At 29.8% G+C, this 19,474-nt stretch overlaps 4 protein-coding genes across 6 annotated transcripts; 3 read left to right on the top strand and 1 right to left on the bottom strand.

The window, feature by feature from the left end:
* The first annotated feature begins 3,217 nt into the window (after positions 1-3,217).
* On the top strand, positions 3,218-6,338 carry LOC123265241 (notchless protein homolog 1). Its single transcript, XM_044728901.1, has 5 exons — positions 3,218-3,342; positions 3,471-3,806; positions 4,566-5,059; positions 5,119-5,356; positions 5,915-6,338. The coding sequence occupies exons 2-5, from the start codon at positions 3,473-3,475 to the stop codon at positions 6,274-6,276; spliced, it is 1,428 nt and encodes a 475-aa protein (XP_044584836.1). The 5' UTR covers positions 3,218-3,342; positions 3,471-3,472; the 3' UTR covers positions 6,277-6,338.
* LOC123265245 lies at positions 5,998-9,837 on the top strand. 2 transcript variants are annotated; one of them, XM_044728908.1, is made up of 4 exons: positions 5,998-6,105; positions 7,693-7,897; positions 8,396-8,585; positions 9,169-9,837. In XM_044728908.1, the coding sequence occupies exons 2-4, from the start codon at positions 7,728-7,730 to the stop codon at positions 9,583-9,585; spliced, it is 777 nt and encodes a 258-aa protein (XP_044584843.1). In that variant the 5' UTR covers positions 5,998-6,105; positions 7,693-7,727; the 3' UTR covers positions 9,586-9,837. The 2 variants fall into 2 exon arrangements, with proteins under 2 accessions (XP_044584843.1, XP_044584842.1); XM_044728907.1 differs by lacking the exon at positions 5,998-6,105 and adding an exon at positions 6,464-7,308.
* Positions 9,831-15,779, bottom strand: LOC123265237 (protein HID1). Its single transcript, XM_044728895.1, has 6 exons — positions 15,347-15,779; positions 13,423-14,311; positions 12,147-12,377; positions 11,224-11,987; positions 10,173-10,333; positions 9,831-10,102 (listed from the first exon to the last, which is right to left on the bottom strand). The coding sequence occupies exons 1-6, from the start codon at positions 15,410-15,412 to the stop codon at positions 9,880-9,882; spliced, it is 2,334 nt and encodes a 777-aa protein (XP_044584830.1). The 5' UTR covers positions 15,413-15,779; the 3' UTR covers positions 9,831-9,879.
* Positions 15,780-15,973: 194 nt separating this feature from the next.
* Positions 15,974-18,568, top strand: LOC123265248 (acyl carrier protein, mitochondrial). Of its 2 annotated transcripts, none has more exons than XM_044728927.1 (3): positions 15,974-16,330; positions 17,992-18,108; positions 18,222-18,568. In XM_044728927.1, exons 1-3 carry the CDS (start codon positions 16,160-16,162, stop codon positions 18,399-18,401), a joined length of 468 nt encoding a protein of 155 aa, XP_044584862.1. In that variant the 5' UTR covers positions 15,974-16,159; the 3' UTR covers positions 18,402-18,568. The 2 variants fall into 2 exon arrangements, with proteins under 2 accessions (XP_044584862.1, XP_044584863.1); XM_044728928.1 differs by lacking the exon at positions 17,992-18,108 and adding an exon at positions 17,833-17,943 and having other exon boundaries at positions 15,975-16,330.
* The last annotated feature ends 906 nt before the right edge of the window (positions 18,569-19,474 follow it).

A 19,474-nucleotide genomic window follows, 5' to 3' on the forward strand; every position in this document is an offset into this window, starting at 1 on the left:
AATGTATAAATGTAATTTATAAGTGATAAGTGTAAATAATTAAAAAAAAAAAAAAATGAAGCTGCTAAGATATTTTTTTACCTCAGTTATTTTTAACTGATTAATTTAATTTATATTAAGATTAGAATTATGTATGTATATAACTTTGTACAAATAAATATTTATTATTATGTATAACAAGAGATTTTGTTCTCATGAATAAATAAATTATATCTTTAAGTATTTCTAAATATCTTTGCATTTTTTTTTCGTCCGTCCTGAATTTTAAATTACATTAAAATTAGCAGTTACTTGATTGTTTGCTAATTTATTATTGGTTTATTAATTTTTGTTTTAATAAATTATTTTTAAAAAATTGTATTTTTAATTTATTAAAATTTCTATATGTCAGTTTTTTTTCTTATTTATTTTTATATAAAATTTTTTTTAATTTATCAAACATCTAAATTAATTTTTACGAATTTTACAAGAAAGTGAAAAAATTTCTACATGTTACCTAAATTTGTAAAAAATAATTTATTAAAATAAAATTAAAAAATCAAGTGTCTGTTAAATTTCACGTATTTTTAATTTTTGAAATTTTGGGGACGGCCTCTTTTACCCAGATTCCGATTACACAGATGGCGCTATTACCCAGATCCCTTTGACACATATCCCGATTACGCAGATTGTGATTAAACAGATTTTCTATTACACAGATTACTTATTACTCAGATAACCGATTACACAGAAAATCTTTAACGCAGATCTCGATGACGCAGATAATTTAAATTTTTAAATGATAAATGCCATAATAAAGCCAAGCACTAAAAGTGCCTGAAATTTTTAAATTGCCGCCATCAAAACATGCCGGATGAGCATGTAATCTAGCTATTGGTTGAATTTAAGGTTCAAGGTGTGCACGGAGCGCTTTATTGAAGTATCTACAGTGAATATGTATAAAATCCCGCGTTGGTTGAATTTTTTATTAGATACTTGATATAATGAATCAACAAATGAATCAACAAAATTACAGGTTAAAGATTAGAGCTATATAGGTAAGTAAACATATTTATTATTTATATTAAAAGTTCGGGTTTGAAGTTTAAATATAATTAGTTCAATTACCCCCAAGCGGGGATGAATCGAACCATTTGACGCGTTTGCATAAATTAATCATTTAAGAATCAATGTTGTTTATTGACTAATTTATGGATCGATAATTAGAGAAGACATAATAAATTACCATTCCAAGAAAAAAAAAAAATATTATTTAGTTTTAATTCGAATAATAAAAATTGATGAAAATTTTTGGGTTCAATTGACCCCCTTCTCCCCTACTTTGAATTAAAAATTTTATAGATTATAATCTTTATATATTAAGAAATATATAAAATCAATAGTAATTAATAAATTTAAAAACTATTAAAAATAATACAAATATTTATTAAAAAAGTAAAGTTATATATATATTATATATTAAAAGATATATTGAAATATATAAAGAAAATGTACATAAGTGAACATATGTAAAAATTAAAATAGGTCCAAATATAAGAACGAATCAGGGTAAATTTTTTCGATTTGAAAATCCCTCGTATAATAATTGGATCAATTTATGTATTATTTTGAGCTCTCCGAGCTTGGAGAGATAGCTTTTCTATGCTTCTTCGAGCTCAAAAGTTTAAAAATTATACTATCTCATCAAAAACGATCCGAATTAAAAGAAATGTTATATGAACTTATGCAAAATTATGTAAAGTTATGTGAAGTTATGTGGAAAAAACACTTGAACGAATTGATTGAAATTATGTGAAATTATGTGAAATTATGTGAAATTATGTGCAGGAAACACTTTTCGGTTTTCTTTTGTTCATGATTTCTCTTGAACGAATCGACTGAAATTATGTGAAATTATGTGAAATTATGTGCAGGAAACACTTTTCGGTTTTCTTTCGTTCATGATTTCTCTTGAACGAATCGACTGAAATTATGTGAAATTATGTGAAATTATGTGAAGTTATGTGCAGAAAACACTTTTCGGTTTTCTTTCGTTTATGATATCTCTTGAACGAATTGACTGCACTGATAGAAGGATTTATTTGTATTAAATAATATTTGTTAATAGCTAACAAATCATTTATTAGAGACCATTTTTTAATGTTAAATAAATATTTCTTAGTATTCAAAATGATTTGTTTGTATTCAATAAATCTGATATTCATTTATTAAGTATTAATAAATCTTTTTCAATACTAAGAAATATTTGTTAAGGCCTAACAAATGGCTTCTAATAAATGATTTGTTAAATATTAACAAATCTTTTTAACTATAAACAAATCTATTAGTGTGAAGTTATGTGAAATTAAATTCTATGTCAAAAGTATAGAAAGACTATCTCTTTGAGCTTGGAGAGCTCAAAATAAGACATAAGTTGTTTTTTTCAGCTCGAAGAGCAATTATTAGTGCAATTTTAAGCGCCTAGGTATGTAAGTGGCGGGAAGTTGCAGGGATGGCCTTCAGGGTCAACCGTTTGTTTAATTTTTTTTTTTTTTCTTGGAATGGTAATTTATTATGTCTTCTCTAATTATCGATCCATAAATTAGTCAATAAACAACATTGATTCTTAAATGATTAATTTATGCAAACGCGTCAAATGGTTCGATTCATCCCCGCTTGGGGGTAATTGAACTAATTATATTTAAACTTCAAACCCGAACTTTTAATATAAATAATAAATATGTTTACTTACCTATATAGCTCTAATCTTTAACCTGTAATTTTGTTGATTCATTTGTTGATTCATTATATCAAGTATCTAATAAAAAATTCAACCAACGCGGGATTTTACACATATACACTGTAGATACTTCAATAAAGCGCTCCGTGCACACCTTGAACCTTAAATTCAACCAATAGCTAGATTACATGCTCATCCGGCATGTTTTGATGGCGGCAATTTAAAAATTTCAGGCACTTTTAGTGCTTGGCTTTATTATGGCATTTATCATTTAAAAATTGAAATTATCTGCGTCATCGGGATCTGCGTTAAAGATTTTCTGTGTAATCGGTTATCTGAGTAATAAGTAATCTGTGTAATAGAAAATCTGTTTAATCACAATCTGCGTAATCGGGATATGTGTCAAAGGGATCTGGGTAATAGCGCCATCTGTGTAATCGGAATCTGGGTAAAAGAGGCCGTCCCAAATTTTGTCACATTACTGCGCGCGCAACTATTCAGTGTCTATTTTGTCGCCGCGCTGAAACCCACGTGCTTGCACTTTAAAACATTTTAAAAGTTTATCATTACAAATAGTATGATTTATTTATTGTAAATATTTTACTAATTAATAATTAAACTAGGTAAGTTTAAAATTACTAATCAGCATCATTTTTATTTGATGTAATTTATGTGTTACTTGATAAACAAAAATCCTAACCTTAAATTCTTAAAAACTGTCAGGAAAAATTTATTTAAAATAAATTTCTAGAAATGAATAAAAGAAAATCCGAAGAAATGGAAGAAAGTGACGGAACAGTCCACACAGTATTGGCAAGGTTCAAGTCTGAAAAAGGTGAAATTCTCCCAGAGACCTTTAATTTACCAGGAGGAACAACCGCCAAGCAGTTGGAGGGAATCTGCAATAGTTTACTCCAACAAGAGGAGCCGGTTCCAATTTCATTTTTCATAAACGACGTAGAAGTCGTCGGTAGTCTTCAGGAAAATTTAAAGGGCAATGATTGCGAACAAGTTATTGATATTGTTTATCAACCACAAGCTGTTTTCAAAGTGCGCGCTGTTACTCGATGCACCGGATCCATCGAAGGTCATTTTTATATTTTACTTAATATATAAATAAATTATTTTTTTTTAATTATAAAAAGTATAAAGTACTTTTTAATTTATATGACATTTGACACTTTTTTTTATTTTTGTTACAAATCAGTGATAAAAAAGATATTTTTAAAAATTTGCACTTGTACTTTTGTAAAATTTTTAGATGTAGAATTTTTTAATAATAATTTAGTTATTGTCAAAAATGACATTGAAGTTAGTAGTCACTAGAGAATTTTTTACGAACAAATTTATTAAAAAAAATTACTTAAAAAAAATTGCATTTTTTATTTTTTAAAATTTCTACATGTCAATTTTTTTTTTATGAAAATTAATTTAGCAGATATTTGTTAATTTTTTTAACAAATACATTAAGGCAAGAAAAAAGTAGAAAAAAAATTGACATGTAGAAATTCTAAATAATAAAAAATGCAATTTTTTAAAAATAATTTTTTAGAAAAAATCCATTTGTTAAAAAATAATTAAGTGACTGCTACCTTTAATGTAATTTTTTCTGCCATCATTTATTTAAAAAAAAAGTTATTAAATTATTAAAAATTATTTTTAAAAAAATTATTAAATTATTAAAAATTATTTTTTAAAAAATTGTATTTTTTATTTTTTTTAAATTTCTGCATATCAAATTTTTTCTATAATTTATTTATTATAAAATTCTTAAAATTATTTAATTTAAACTAAATTAATTTTCATTTAATTTAATTCAAATTAAAATTATTTATTTTTAATATAGGACATAAAGAAGCAGTAATATCCGTGGCATTTTCTCCAAACGGAGAGAGTTTAGCCAGTGGGTCTGGTGACACCACCGTCAGATTCTGGGACATTCACACCCAGACTCCCTTGTACACTTGCGAAGGTCACAAGCACTGGGTTCTCTGCATATCGTGGTCCCCTTGCGGCAGCAAACTCGCCTCAGCTTGTAAAAACGGAGTGATAATGCTGTGGGATCCAGAAACTGGAAAGCAGATTGGTAAAATGATGAAGGGGCACAAACAGTGGGTCACAGCCTTGTCTTGGGAACCTTACCACCGTAATCCGGATTGCAGGTACTTGGTGAGCGCTTCTAAGGACAGCGATCTCAGGATTTGGGACACTAAGCTCGGACAGACGACTCGAGTGTTGGCTGGACACACCAGGAGTGTCACCTGCGTCCGCTGGGGCGGTCGTGGCTTGATTTACTCCGGGTCGCAGGATAGGTCTATCAGAGTTTGGAGAGCTGAGGATGTAAGTAATTATATTTTTGTTTTTTTTAAGCAATAAATTAATTTTTTAGTTATTTTCAGGGTGTTCTTTGCAGAGTTTTGGATGGACATGCTCACTGGGTCAATACCTTGGCACTAAATGTCGACTATGCTCTAAGGACTGGACATTTTGAGATAGTTAAAAGCCCTAATTCCCCTGAGGATCTTCAAGAGCGAGCTCTGAAACGCTATCAAGCTTTGGGGGACGAAAAATTGGTATCTGGATCCGATGATTTTACGCTTTATCTTTGGAACCCGGAGAAAGATAAAAAACCTATTGGTAATTTTTTTTTTTTATTAAAATTTTATGAAAATTAATTTAGCAGTAGATAATTTTTTTTTAAAATAATTTTTTGAACAAATTTGTTAATTAAAATTAGCAACTTTGCAGTCACTATGTGACTATCGTGATTTGTGAACTATAAATAAGTAAAATTTTGGGTTAAATAATGACTTTTGTTAAATTGCACTGTAATTTTTTTACTATTGATATTTTTAAAGATGTAAGCTCGTCCCGATGTTACACTCATCAAGAGCTTTCATTTAAGTACCGACATGCATTTTTTATATATAATATATATATAAATATATAAAATATATGAAAAATCGATGTGGGTACTCAAATGAAAGTTCTTGATGAATGTAACATCGGGATGAGCTTATATCTTTAAAAATGTCAATATTTCACAAGATACAAGATCATTTCTTAATTATGTATCTAAAGATAGAGAATTTTCGAATGCAGTCTTGTCATAATAAATTAAAAAATTTTCAAGTGACTTAATTTAATGTCATAAAATTCTTTGATAATAAGTAACAATAATTGTTTACATTGCAGCGAGAATGACAGGCCACCGTCAGTTAGTAAACGACGTTAAATTTTCCCCGGATGGCCGGCTAATTGCATCAGCCTCGTTTGATAAATCGATAAAATTGTGGGAAGCAGTTACAGGAAAGTTTATTAAAAATTTGCACGGTCACATTCAGGCTGTTTTCTCAATCGCTTGGAGTGCTGACTCTCGGCTACTGGTAAGTGGTAGTTCTGATTCCACGCTCAAGGTCTGGGACGTCAAGGCTCAATCTTTGGCTCAGGACTTGCCAGGACACGCTGATCAAGTTTATGCTGTTGATTGGTCTCCTGACGCTATGAGAGTTGCCTCTGGAGGCAAAGACAAAGTTCTCAGACTCTGGCAGAATTGATTTTTTACTGTAATTAATAAATTTAATAGTATAATAAAATTTCATTATCCTTTAAAATTTTTTATATAAAATTTTAATTTTAAGTTAATTAAAACAGACTTAAAAATTATTTTTTATAAATAAAATAATTAAGTACACGGAAAGAACAAGATGACACTGGATATAATTCCAGATTATATTGAGTGAAAAAAAAATTTCAGATAGTAGCTAGTATAATCCAGGATTATACTAAGTATAATCCAGGATGACACTGAGTATAATTCAGGATTATACTCAGTATAATCCAAATTACAATGAGTATAATCCATATATCACGCAGTATAATCTAGATTTTGATAGCTACTATCTCAAATTTTTTTTTTCACCACAGATATCACTGAGTATAATCTGGGATGATATCCAGTGTCATCTTGTTCTTTCCGTGTACAAATTTGTGAATAGTAAATTTCACCCAACACACTCCATACACTTGAGCGTGTGATCGTACATAGATAATAAAAAAGCAGCGCAGGAGCAGTTGAGATACTGGGATTTTATTTAGAATCAGTGCGTTCTCTCGCGTCTCATTTGTTACATCAAAGATCTTTAATAATAAATAAAATTAACTGGAAAATATTAATAAAATAATTTTTATTAAATAATTATTTATTGAGAATGAAATTAAAAAAATAAAAAATGACGATTAAATTGGTGTGTTTTGGTTCAGTATGGACAATATAATAAGCTAATGAAACTGGAAGAACCAAGGCTGGTATTGATAAAAATACCATGATGACGTGGGAGTTATTATAATTATAGTAGAGTAATAATAAGAGTATTAATAAATAAGTTTAATAATAAGTGATAGGGTTGTTTAGTATTGGTGATCTTGTGGAAACTTTTATCAGCATTGACTGATGCATTTTTGGATCAATAAACCAGCGGGCAGGTCCCGCGCGATTGGTGGTGGGTGCAGAAGATATCACGCTGCAACAGCAGCTATTTCTGCATCTTCTTTGCAATCTTCGGTACCATTATTGAAGACGCATTGTGGTAAAATTATATTATTAATATGTAGCGCCAAGATTTTTTAAATAAATCCTTCAAATTTTTTATATTGGTCCTAGAAAAAATTTTTGGACAAAAGTTTAATATTTAATTTTTTAAAAAAAATTTTATGATTTTTTAAAAAAAATCAATATTTAAAAAATAAGATTGATAGTTTTTAAAAAATAAAATTTGAGACTTTGATTAAGGATTTTAATTTTGGAATTACAGCTAAAATATTGGCTTTAAAAAAAAATTATAAACATTTTTATTTTGAAATTAAATTTTAAACATTTTTTTTAGGGCCAAAAATTTGCATTTATTTAAAAATTAATTAGTAATGTAATTATTATTTGATAAAATATGAAGAAAAAATAAAATTGTTGGTAGGTAGGAGCAGTTCTCGAAGAACCGGAAATAGTTCGATGGTGTCACCGAATCGATTGCATGGTAATTGGACAAACACCAGGAGCTGTGAAGGGACATTGAACCGCAGTGCTGTTGGTGTTCTTTACCAACCGAGAAACCGTGAAAACAGCAACAGTGTCCACGAGTCAACGCGTCACCATGGACACCAGGCTCACGGGATCGCCAAGTAATTAAAATCAAACACACACGGTCTTCTAGAAGGATTCGAGGGAGAAACATGTTCTTCTTATACACAGGGTGATTCGCTTGTGATTCTTCAGACGTTCATATTTATTTTTAAACATTTTTTCAATTGTTCTAAAACAAATATTTTTGCCGTAATATCAAAAATTTAATCCATAAATTATGAAAAAATGAAAATCTTGTTTATCTGCTTGTTAATAAGTCAAAAAAAAATTTATTTTTATTAATTTAATTACAATTAAGTCATAAAAACATTTTTGTAACACTTTAACAAGATGGAGTCGCGCCGACAAAATGGCGGCTTGGTAATCCATTAAACTTTAAAAATATCAATAATATGAACTTTATCTTTAACAGAATTACTAAAAATTTCTTCCTGTGTATTTATTTCTGATAAAATATTAAAAAAAAAAAAAAATAATAATTATAGCAATAGGACGTCTTAAACCTTTCAGCTATTAATTTAAATAATTTTTTACAGCAATGTAACGAATAACACACATGTCCGACGAGTCCTACCGAATGACCCAGCAATAAATCGAGGAATAATCGAGATATCCGAGATAAGCAGCGCTGAACTGGCTGGGTACCGACTGCGTTGCGGAGTTTGGATAACATTTATCTTAGCGACTGGATTTGTTTCCATCGCTAAATTTTATTTCAACCACCGGGTAAGTTTTTCTTCATTAAAAAATGAATTAGCAATTTGTCTAACTCGTTATTTTTTAGAGGGTGATTTTTTAACATTTTGATGTACACGGAAAGAACAAGATGACACCGGATATCATCCCAGATTATACTGAGTGAAAAAAAATTCAGATAGTAGCTAGTATAATCCAGATTACAATGGGTATAATCCAGATTACAATGGTTACAATCCAGATATCATTCAGTATAATCCAGATTACAATGGGTATAATCCAGATATCACTCAGTATAATCTTGATTATACGAGCTACCATGAAGTTTTTTTTTTTCACCACAGATATCACTGAGTATAATCTAGGATGATATCCAGTGGCATCTTGTTCTTTCTGGGTAGTAATAATTCAATTATAAATTATTTGAATGATTCAAATCTAAACATTATATCTCGATTAGATATTAATGATATTAAATGATTTTTTAAAGTGATAATAAATTCTGAACTAATTATTTTTTTCGTACAAATAGAAGATTCTCTAAAATAAAGTTAGACAATTTGCTAATTAGAACGTCGAATTGATATTAAATAATTAAATTAAATTATTTCAGGCGGACAAGGGTTTAGATGTTCTGATATTCTGCGGGCTGTTGGTGGCTCTGATGATCTCCGGTTGCTTTTACACGACTCTGTTCCGCCGCAACCGGAACGACCACCACTACCACGTGCCTGAAATCTCCATTGCAACAGTGGCTACGGAGGCCGCTAATGAAGCTAATCATCAGCAGCCAGGCGGTGATAATAACTCTTTACCGATGAACTCGCTGGCGACTCAGCATCCTGCGAGTCAGCATCAGCATCCAGTGGATCAACACCAGCAACAATTAATTTCTTCTTCAATGCTATTCCCCTCGACTCCATCGTTACCTTCACCTTCGCCTCCACCTTATCACATTGCTATTCTGATACCTCCGAATTCGCAATACGACGAAGCGCCTCCGCCGTCTTATGAAAAGGCTACAAGATAAACTGTAAATAAGATATTTAAATGTTACAATAATTAATACGCAGAAGCGATAAGTCAATAATAATAATAATTATTATTATAATGTATATTACAATGTATAATTGATAATGACAACACAGTGCTAAGCGACAGATTTTCTTTTCTTACTTCAATTAAATATATTCTATCCAATCATAAGAAATGTAATTGATTAAAATTGTACAGGCATATTTATGTAGAAGGCGAATAAAATTATTTCTTTTTTTAAATTAAATTATTAACCATTGAGATTTATTTTATTTTTTTTTTTTTTTTATTAGACCCGTTGGATTTCGAAGAGCTTCACGTCGGTGTCGTACCAAATAGGCGGCTCGACATTTCTCAGGTAAATTACTCCCCACATGTAAGTACGGAACCACGCGGTGGTACCTGCGTTAGCTTGATACCTGCGGATTAAAATCGGGTGTGGGACTGGCAGCAGTCCGACTAGAGTGCCGTGTTGCAAGAACTTCAGGATTTCACTTTCATCCGTCAGGCCCCTGGAAAAGTATCAAATATTATAAAATTTATTTAATTTTTATTGTATAGAATTTAAAAAAAAATACTTACTTGTCAATACAAATTTTTTCAACCTGGGGTACTAGTACTTGCAACAGCCGCATGATTGTCTGAAGAGGAAGTTTTGTTTTCCACTGATACACCCAATCCGCAGAAGGGACCCATTGATTAGATGTGCTCGTTCTTTCTTCGCTTACTCTGATACTTCCTCTCTGTCAAAAAAAGAATTATTATTTTCTAGCATTTAATAAATAAATAAAATTTTGCTTTGTTAAATATGATTTTTGTTAAATTGCACTGTACTTTCTTAAATATTGACATTTATAAAGATATAAGCTCATCCCGATGTTAAACTCATCAAGAGCTTTCATTTGAGTACCCACATGCATTTTTGATATATTTTTCATATATACATATATAAATATATAAAATATATGAAAAATTGATGTGGGTACTCAAATGAAAGGTCTTGATGAGTGTAACATTAAAATGAGCTTATATTTTAAAAAATATCAATAGTTTTCAAAATACAAAGTCATTTCTTAATTATTGATATTTTTAAAGATATAAGCTCATCCTGATGTTACACTCATCAAGAGCTTTCATTTGAGTACCCACATGCATTTTTGATATATTTTTCATATATACATATATATAATATATAAAAATATATAAAAAATTGATGTGGGTACTCAAATGAAAGGTCTTGATGAGTGTAACATCAAGATGAGCTTAGATCTTTAAAAATGTCTATAGTTCACAAGATACAAGGTCATTTCTTAATTATTGATATATTTTAAAGATATAAGCTCATCATGATGTTTCACTCATCAAGAGCTTTCATTTGAGTACCAAAATCAATTTTTCATATATTTTATATATTTATATATATATATATATATATATATATATATTTATATATATTATATATATGTATATATGAAAAATACATCAAAAATGCATGTGGGTACTCAAATGAAAGGTCTTGATGAGTGTAACATCAGGATGAGCTTATATCTTTAAAAATGTCAATAGTTCACAAGATACAAGGTCATTTCTTAATACACTGGCCACAAAATTAAAAAAAAAAAAAAAAACTAACTTGGACTATAGACTTCTTGGATTGATTAGGAGAAGAAACTTGATCTTTTCCATTGGCTGCTTTGCTGACATCGACGTCAGAAATAGCGGGGCTGAGAGGATGAGCGGACTCCTTTTCAGTCATCTTCTCGATCCCCGGAGTCTCGAGCAGCGTTGCGTTGAGAGTTCCAGGTTCAGCAGGCTGCGCTGGATGAGAGCCTTCCATGACAATTTCACTGACATTGTCCGTGGAGGTGCTGGTCGAGGGGATTTGCTTGCGCTGCTTCTTGCTCAGCGACTTGGCGATGGTGCTGCAGTCGCTTGGGAGATTCGCCAGAGCATGGAACACTTGTCGCTTGCGGATAATTGTGTACACGAGATTGCTGTTCCCGTCGAACTGGTACTGTATGATGTTGTTGAAGATTTCCAGGAGGAAAAATACAAGGTGGTGGTTCGTCGGTGCCGAGAACAAGAACCAGGGAGTGCTGAATGCTTCCAGTAAGTGCAGGAGCTTGGTGCTTGCTACCATCGAGAGAGTTTTTAAGTACGGCGATACGTTCACCAGAATTGTCAGCAAGCAGTCGAACAGTGGCTGGAGTCTTTGGTGACCTGTTGTTATTATTTTGTGGAATACGGTCACCAGCAGGTCCGCGTGCGTTCCGGTGAACACTGGAATGTCCATTGGCACTGTTGCCGTGTATGGTTTGTTCAATCTTACTCCGAAATTCCTTTCTCCACTCAGTAGGAGTAAAATAAATACTCCGATATGCATTAGACCAACTCGAGCTGTTGAATTATTTTATTTTATTATATTTAAAAAAAAAATTATTTTTAAAAAATTGCATTTTTTTTTGTCATTTTTTTTGCCATAATTTGTGAAAAAAATTATTAAATATCTGCCAAGTTAATTTTCATGAAAAAAAAAATTATTTTAGACATACTTACACTGATCAGCTCTCGAGTCATTGAGGTGATATAAAATAGGCACCAAAACTTCGAGTACATCTGAACTTTTAAGTACAAAGTATAAAAATTTTTTATTATAATCACACATTTTCCAAAAAAATACCAAAAGTTCCTGATGAAAATGTACTTTCTTTGTTGAGTTAGGCAAGTATGTTTGCATTAAAGGATTGTTCAACAATCTTGTGATGCCTTTCAGTACAAATTGAAAATCTGAAACCCAAAAAAAATTTTTTTTTTTAAGGGAAATAAATTAATTAATAACAAACTAGCAACTTTGCAGTCTCTATGTGAACTATAAAAAATAAAAATCTTGATTTATTAGATAATGGTTTTAGTTAAATTGCACTGTACTTTCTTAAATATTGACATTTTTAAAGATATAAGCTCATCCTGATGTTACACTTGTCAAGAGCTTTCATTTGAGTACCCACATGCATTTTTGATATATTTTACATATATATATATATATATATACATACGGTGGCTCTTTACCGTAAGATGGACGGTGGCGTTGTTTGCTCGGTGGGTCTTATATACGTGACTGAATAAAGTAGTCAGTACTTGTCTCGGATAGCTTAACTGGTAGAGCCCTTGGCGCGTAACCGAGAGATCTGGGTTCGATTCCCAGTCTGGGCTGTCTGATTATTTTTTCAATTACGGAAAAATTCCCACTGAGTAGGTCCCCCCTTTCCCCTATCCGTTCTTTCCCAACTCCCTTAAAAAAAAAAAAAAAAATTTGCTTTGATATGGCAGATATATATATATATATATATATATATATATATATATATATATATAGAAATATATAAAAAATTGATGTGGGTACTCAAATGAAAGGTCTTGATGAGTGTAACATCAAGATGAGCTTAGATCTTTAAAAATGTCAATAGTTCATAAGATACAAGATCATTTCTTAATTATCTAATATATATATAATATGTATTTTAAAGATATAAGCTCATCCCGAAGTTACACTCATCAAGAGCTTTCATTTGAGTACCCACATGCATTTTTGATATATTTTTCATATACACATATATAATATATATAAATATATAAAATATATTAAAAATTGATGTGGGTACTCAAATGAAAGGTCTCGATGAATGTAACATTAAGATGAGCTTATATCTTAAAAAATGTCAATAGTTCACGAGATACAAGGTCATTTCTTAATTATGTATCCAAAGATTTATCATATAAATACACCGGCTACAAAATTTTTCTTATTCTCTTAATAATATAGACAATATACCTTCATCGCGATGAATACGACTGAGATAATTGATGAATAAATTATCAGCAGCCATTGACGGATCCTCGCAAGCAGCAGCTCCGCCACTGACATCGTGGTCCAGCGTGACAATTAATATTTGCAAGGAAACATCAACAAGTGGTTCCAGAGAGTCTGTAAACAGCAAGTGATTATAAGGAACCCCGAGTCCCACGGGGTTGTAAGCGCAGACTGTGTTCAAGAGGGAAGTGAACATGGGCAGCGCGTGGTGGTTCTCAGTACTGGTCAGATACTGGATCCACTTGTTCGGAACAAAAGCCGAGTCGTTCGGCGGGTTGTACATGGTCTCGCTGAAGCAAGTCAGCAGCAGCTTCAGCAGCTCCGTTCTGTTGGAGTCCAAGTGAGGGTACCTCGGTGGCGAGTGCGCGAACCCGACACCCGCCTCCCAGATGTACTCGCAGCTGTCTATAGACGCCAGGTCTTCGGCTTTCTCTGGACCTGACTTGCGGCCCGAGACCACTGTGAAGTCCGGGCAGAACAGCAGGTCGTTGATCGCGTTCAGCAGCGAGTGTGCCAGAGGTATACTCTCCTCCTCTGGCTCCTTTCCAGGGAGACTTGACCAGAAGAATCCTTTCCAGTCTGGGTCCTCGAAGATGTATGGTAGCAGTCTTGTTAACAATCGGCAGCAGTTTAACACCGTCGTTTGGTCCCGCTGAGTTCGGCAGCTTGAATCTACCGCTTTTACTAATTTTTCCACTGCTTTGTAACATAGTGTTGCTAAATTTGAGGGAGATTCTTCACGTAAAGTACGTATTTCTGTTGCGGGTATTAATGTAAACACGTCCTGGACATTTGAGACGTTTTCTGACCAAAATTGGTCCCAGAAGTCATCGTCGCCGACATCAATTACCTGAAAATAATTAATTGTTATTTTTTAATGAAAATTAAGTTAGCCGACATTTAAAAATTTTTAGAATTTTTTTTTCTTAAAAAAATTATAACAAAAAAATAAAAAAAAATTTTTTACTTGTAAAAACTGTAAGTGCAATTTTAAAAAAATATTTTTTTGTTATAATTTAATTAATAAAAATAAATCAAAAAATTAAAAACGTTCAGCTGGCTTTAGTATTATTTTTTAAATAATATAAAACAAAAAATAGCCAAATGTCTACGATTTTAATTTCAATAAACTATTTATTGTTTCTATAATAAAGGGCTACTAATAATAATTCAATACTCTGAATATTATATCAATAATTCAATGCTTCCATTATGCTAAAAATATTAAACTGAAAATTAGTAAACAAATTATCAAAAAATAATTTTTTCAATTTTTATCCATGCAAATTATGAAAATTAAATTAGCTGACATTTGAAAATTTTTATTATTTATTTTATTGAAAAATAATTTTTAAAAAATTAAAACAAAAATTTTTAAAACTACACGTGAATTTAAAAAAAATAGTTTTTTAATTAATAATAAAAATCAAAAATTTTTTAGTGTCGACTAACTTAATTTTCACGTTTAATTAATTTATCAAATATTTGATAATTAAAAAAAATTTTTTTTTACAAATAAATTGTGACAAAAATAATGAGAAAAAAAAATTAAAAATGCAATTTTTTTAAAATAATTTTTTAACAAATTTGTTTGTTAAAAAAAAAAATTAAAAAATTATCAAGTGACTGCTTAATGTCATAAATTAATAACTTGAATTAAAAGAAAAAAATTACGCGTATGTTACTATCTGTAGCATTTTTTCTAACAAAGATGTCAACAATCTGACAATTGTCAGTTTTTTAATAATATCAAAAACGCAATGAAAATATAAATTAAAAAAATTTTTGAGATGAAATAATTAAATTCTTTAAAAAATTTTGAATATTTAATATTTAAACTAAAACAAAATTAATAATGAATAATAATTAAAATAAAAAAACATACTTGTGTTTTAGATGTCAGCTGCACAACAGCTTTACGAAAATTGAGTTTGGTGTCAACATTTCCCATGTTGATAATCAGTCACTTTCACTTGATGCGTCTACGTACACAAAGTACTTACGTATCAACTAAAACTGAGTACAGCTGTTTAATAAAAACTAAATAATTTAATTTACTATCACTAAAGTAAAAATAAAAAGACGGCTTGGGAGCATGTCGTCGTGGCAAATAAAAAATTAAAAACTCATCATCACATATCACATGAAAATTAACATCACAATATTTATAATAATTAATTTTGTAGTATTCGCTCGATAATATATTTGATTTTGACGTTTGGCGTCGCGGTGACGTTTAACTTGAAAAATACAAAGGAGCAAGCTTCTCCGGAGCTTTAGTCACCAGCATTGTGTGTAAGTATTATATATAGTACATAAAAAAACACAAAGTACTGATATTAGTGCACTAATCTCAAATTATTGTGATGATAAAGTAGAAAAACACGTCTGCGCATGCGCAAAAATACAAAAATAAATAACAAGTAGATTTTTAATTTATCAGCACTTGATCATATGTTACATCACCGTGTAAAAGAAAATGGCCACTGTTCACTGCTGGAGACGTCACGTGACTCACAGACACCATTTTACCATTTTACGGGCTAGTGTAAGTGTGTCGATGATCGGCTTCTGACCGACACACTCGCAATAATTCGAGGTTCGATAATTTCAGATCCTAACCAACAACCGAGTGATTATAAAATTTTTTACATTACTTATTACAATTTAATTGTAAGAGGTTTGAGTTGACTCAAACATGGCATCGTTGACGGGCGTCAGAATTCTCACTCACAATATCAGCTCGGGTGTTAAAAAATTTTCATTCCTCAACGGAAGGAGATTCGGAGCTGTTGCCAATTTAGCACGAACACAGAGGTTCCATTTACAAGCAAATGGTTGTAAGTTTGTTGCACCAGTCTGTTCTCAGGTACTTTTGTTTAAATTATTTTTTTAATTCTTCAATTATGTAATTGCTGAGTAAATGTCTGAATGTCGATTTTATTGCAGTCACCAGGGCAACATTGACTTATCAATTATCTTTCTTTTTAATGTCGTTAAAGTAAACCGACGTTTTTAATTTTTTGATTTACTAAATTAGGACTAAAAAATATTTTTTTTTAATTCCACTTGTAATTTTTCAAGTTTTTTACAAATTAAAATTTTTTTTTCTAATATTTTCAATAAAAGAAAAATTCTAAAAATTTTTAAATGTCGGCTAACTTAATTCTTATTGATTCTTGATAGTTTTGCTGACAGAAATTTTCTAGTTTAATTATAAGAATTCATTTTTAGAACAATTATTTTATTAATATCCATAAAAGTGAAGTTAGCTGACATTTCAAAATTTTTAGAAATTTTTTATTGAAAAAATTTCAATTAAACAATTAAAAAAAAAATTCACAAGTAAAAAACTTGAAAAACTACTAGTGAATTTTTTATGAAAATTAATTTAGCAGACATTTTATATTTTTAATAACTTTTTTAATAAACAAATTATGTCAAAGAAAATGAGGAAAAAAATTGACATTTAGAAAATTAAAAAAATAAAAAATCCAATTTTTTAGAAATAATTTTTCGGAGCAAATTTATTTATTAAAAAAATTAAAAAATTGTCAAGCAACTGCTAACTTTAATGTCATGAATTTTTTTAGAAATATCTTTTTAATTGTAATTTAATTAATAAAGAAAATCAAAAATTTTTAGACGTCTGCTAATTTCAGTGTCATTTCTTTTTATTGATTTTAGGAATTTGAAATTATCGTTGATAGTTTTGCTGACAGAAACTTTCTAGATTAATTATAAAAATTAATTTTTCTAACCTTTATTTTATATAAAAATAAAGTTAGCCGACATCTAAAAATTTTTATGATTTTTTTTATTAAAGAATTATTATAAAAAATTTTTTTCATTTGTTAAAAACATTAAAAACTATAAGTGGAATTTTTTAAAAATATTTTTTAGTTATAATTCAATAAATTTGGCAAAATTAAAAAATCAAAAATGTCAGCTAACTTTATTATTATTTATTTTACGTCATTCTCAGTCTGGAAATTTTCATTTTATGAAAATTAAGTTAGCCGACATTTAAAAATTTTTAGAATTTTTTTTTATTGAAAAAATGATTAAATAAAAATTTTCACTTGTAAAAAAACTTTAAAAATTGTAAGTGCAATTTTTAAAAAATATTTTTTTGTTCTAATTTAATTATTAAAAAATAAAATTAAAAAATTAAAAACGTGTCGGCTAACTTTAGTATTATGTCCATTCCATTTTTATAAATTGAAAAAAAATTATTATTTATATTTAATAAAATTATTTTATTAAAATCCATTTAAATAATAATTATCCAATATTACCCTATTGACTGATAATTTTGCAAAATTAAATTAATTATTACCAAGCTGGTTTTTCTTTAACAAAAAAAAATAGATCCGGAGCTACACAGAGGGGCCAGGGATGAAGAAAAAAACCCCAATAAATGAAATCGAACAGCGCGTAATAAAAATCTGCAGAGACTACGACAAAATAACAGCTGATAAGGTCAATAAATAGTAAATTAATACTGAGTAAACGTTTTTTATGCTACAGGGGCCACGAGTCGAGCAGGCACGATGGTACAGCGGTAGACCACCCTTGACACTCAATGTCATTCGTGAAAGAGTACTCTTGGTCCTCAAACTTTATGACAAAGTTGACCCATCCAAGGTACATGTTAAATAAAACTGTGGCAGCTCGTTTCGTGGCTCGCGTTTGTCAGATTTAGTTAGTTTAATTTCCTTTAATAATTTGAGAAAATCTTACTGAAATTTCCCCAACAGCTGACTCTGGACTCGCATTTTATGAACGACCTGGGCCTTGACTCCCTGGACCACGTGGAGGTGATTATGGCCATTGAGGATGAGTTTGGCTTCGAGATCCCGGACATGGATGCCGAGAAACTGATGAAGCCCGGTGATATTGTACGCTACGTCGCAGACAGAGAAGACATCTACGAATAGATGAGCTACTGCGTCTCCATCGACTAACTATATAATTTTTAATTATTTAAAATTACTTAGTACGTATATCATCATTGTTTTCATTATTTTTTCTGTAAATAGTTGAAAAACGTTTCGCTGTATGAATATTAATAAATATCGATACTACGAAACGATCAGAATACTAATATTATTATTATTAATTATCAGCCTTTTACACCCATTAATTAAGAAATTACCTTGTATCTTGTGAAATATTGACATTTTTAAAGAAATAAGCTCATCGTGATGTTACACTCATCAAGACCTTTCATTTGAGTACCCACATCAATTTTTCATATATTTTACATATTTATATATATTACCTATATGTATATATGAAAAATATATCAAAAATGCATGTGGGTACTCAAATGAAAGCTCTTGATGAGTGTAACACCAGGATGAGCTTATATATTTAAAAATATCTATAATTAAGAAATGAACCTGTATCTTGTAAACTATTGACATTTTTTAAATAATAAGCTCATCCTGATGTTAGACTCATCGAGACCTTTCATTTGAGTACCCACATCAATTTTTCATATATTTTTTTTTTATTTATATATATTATATAGATGTATATATATTAAAAAATATCAAAAATGCATGTGGGTACTCAAATGAAAGCTCTAGATGAGTGTAACATCAGGATGAGCTTATATCTTTAAAAATGTCAATATTTACGAAAGTACAGTTATATAGTGACTGCAAGGTTGCTAATAAATAATAACTAAAAAATTAAAGATGATTATTTTTATTCAATTAAAATAGTTTGACAGCTGACATAAAATAAATGACAACATATTGTATTCACAGGACAATATTTGATTATTGATAAAATATATTTAATAATTAAATTAGCTAGCTGATTATCGTACAAGAGATAAATTAGCTGCTGGTAACTGTAAATAAAAATAATTGATTATTAAATGTTATTAATATTATTATTTCACTCAGCTTACAAGTCATAATCTCTTAATATAAATATTTATGCAAAGTATTGAGCCATAATATAACTCCAGATGATTTTTATTTTTATTAAATATTTAAAA

This window comes from Cotesia glomerata, linkage group LG5 (assembly GCF_020080835.1).
Source record: "Cotesia glomerata isolate CgM1 linkage group LG5, MPM_Cglom_v2.3, whole genome shotgun sequence".
Classification (NCBI taxonomy): domain Eukaryota; kingdom Metazoa; phylum Arthropoda; class Insecta; order Hymenoptera; family Braconidae; genus Cotesia; species Cotesia glomerata.

What these genes read in the sequence shown, in the direction of transcription:
- LOC123265241 (XM_044728901.1), top strand. Translation starts at nt 3,473, where the DNA reads ATGAATAAAAGAAAATCCGAAGAAATGGAAGAAAGTGACGGAACAGTC. An exon ending in ATGCACCGGATCCATCGAAG is followed by an intron (nt 3,807 to 4,565) that starts GTCATTTTTATA and finishes TTTTTAATATAG; the next exon opens with GACATAAAGAAGCAGTAATA. An exon ending in GAGTTTGGAGAGCTGAGGAT is followed by an intron (nt 5,060 to 5,118) that starts GTAAGTAATTAT and finishes AGTTATTTTCAG; the next exon opens with GGTGTTCTTTGCAGAGTTTT.
- LOC123265245 (XM_044728907.1), top strand. Translation starts at nt 7,173, where the DNA reads ATGCATTTTTGGATCAATAAACCAGCGGGCAGGTCCCGCGCGATTGGT. An exon ending in ATTATTGAAGACGCATTGTG is followed by an intron (nt 7,309 to 7,692) that starts GTAAAATTATAT and finishes AATTGTTGGTAG; the next exon opens with GTAGGAGCAGTTCTCGAAGA. An exon ending in AATTTTATTTCAACCACCGG is followed by an intron (nt 8,586 to 9,168) that starts GTAAGTTTTTCT and finishes AAATTATTTCAG; the next exon opens with GCGGACAAGGGTTTAGATGT.
- LOC123265237 (XM_044728895.1), bottom strand. Translation starts at nt 15,412, where the DNA reads ATGGGAAATGTTGACACCAAACTCAATTTTCGTAAAGCTGTTGTGCAG. An exon ending in AGCTGACATCTAAAACACAA is followed by an intron (nt 14,312 to 15,346) that starts GTATGTTTTTTT and finishes AATTATTTTCAG; the next exon opens with GTAATTGATGTCGGCGACGA. An exon ending in TGACTCGAGAGCTGATCAGT is followed by an intron (nt 11,988 to 12,146) that starts GTAAGTATGTCT and finishes ATAATTCAACAG; the next exon opens with CTCGAGTTGGTCTAATGCAT.
- LOC123265248 (XM_044728927.1), top strand. Translation starts at nt 16,160, where the DNA reads ATGGCATCGTTGACGGGCGTCAGAATTCTCACTCACAATATCAGCTCG. An exon ending in TTGCACCAGTCTGTTCTCAG is followed by an intron (nt 16,331 to 17,991) that starts GTACTTTTGTTT and finishes TTTATGCTACAG; the next exon opens with GGGCCACGAGTCGAGCAGGC. An exon ending in ACAAAGTTGACCCATCCAAG is followed by an intron (nt 18,109 to 18,221) that starts GTACATGTTAAA and finishes TTTCCCCAACAG; the next exon opens with CTGACTCTGGACTCGCATTT.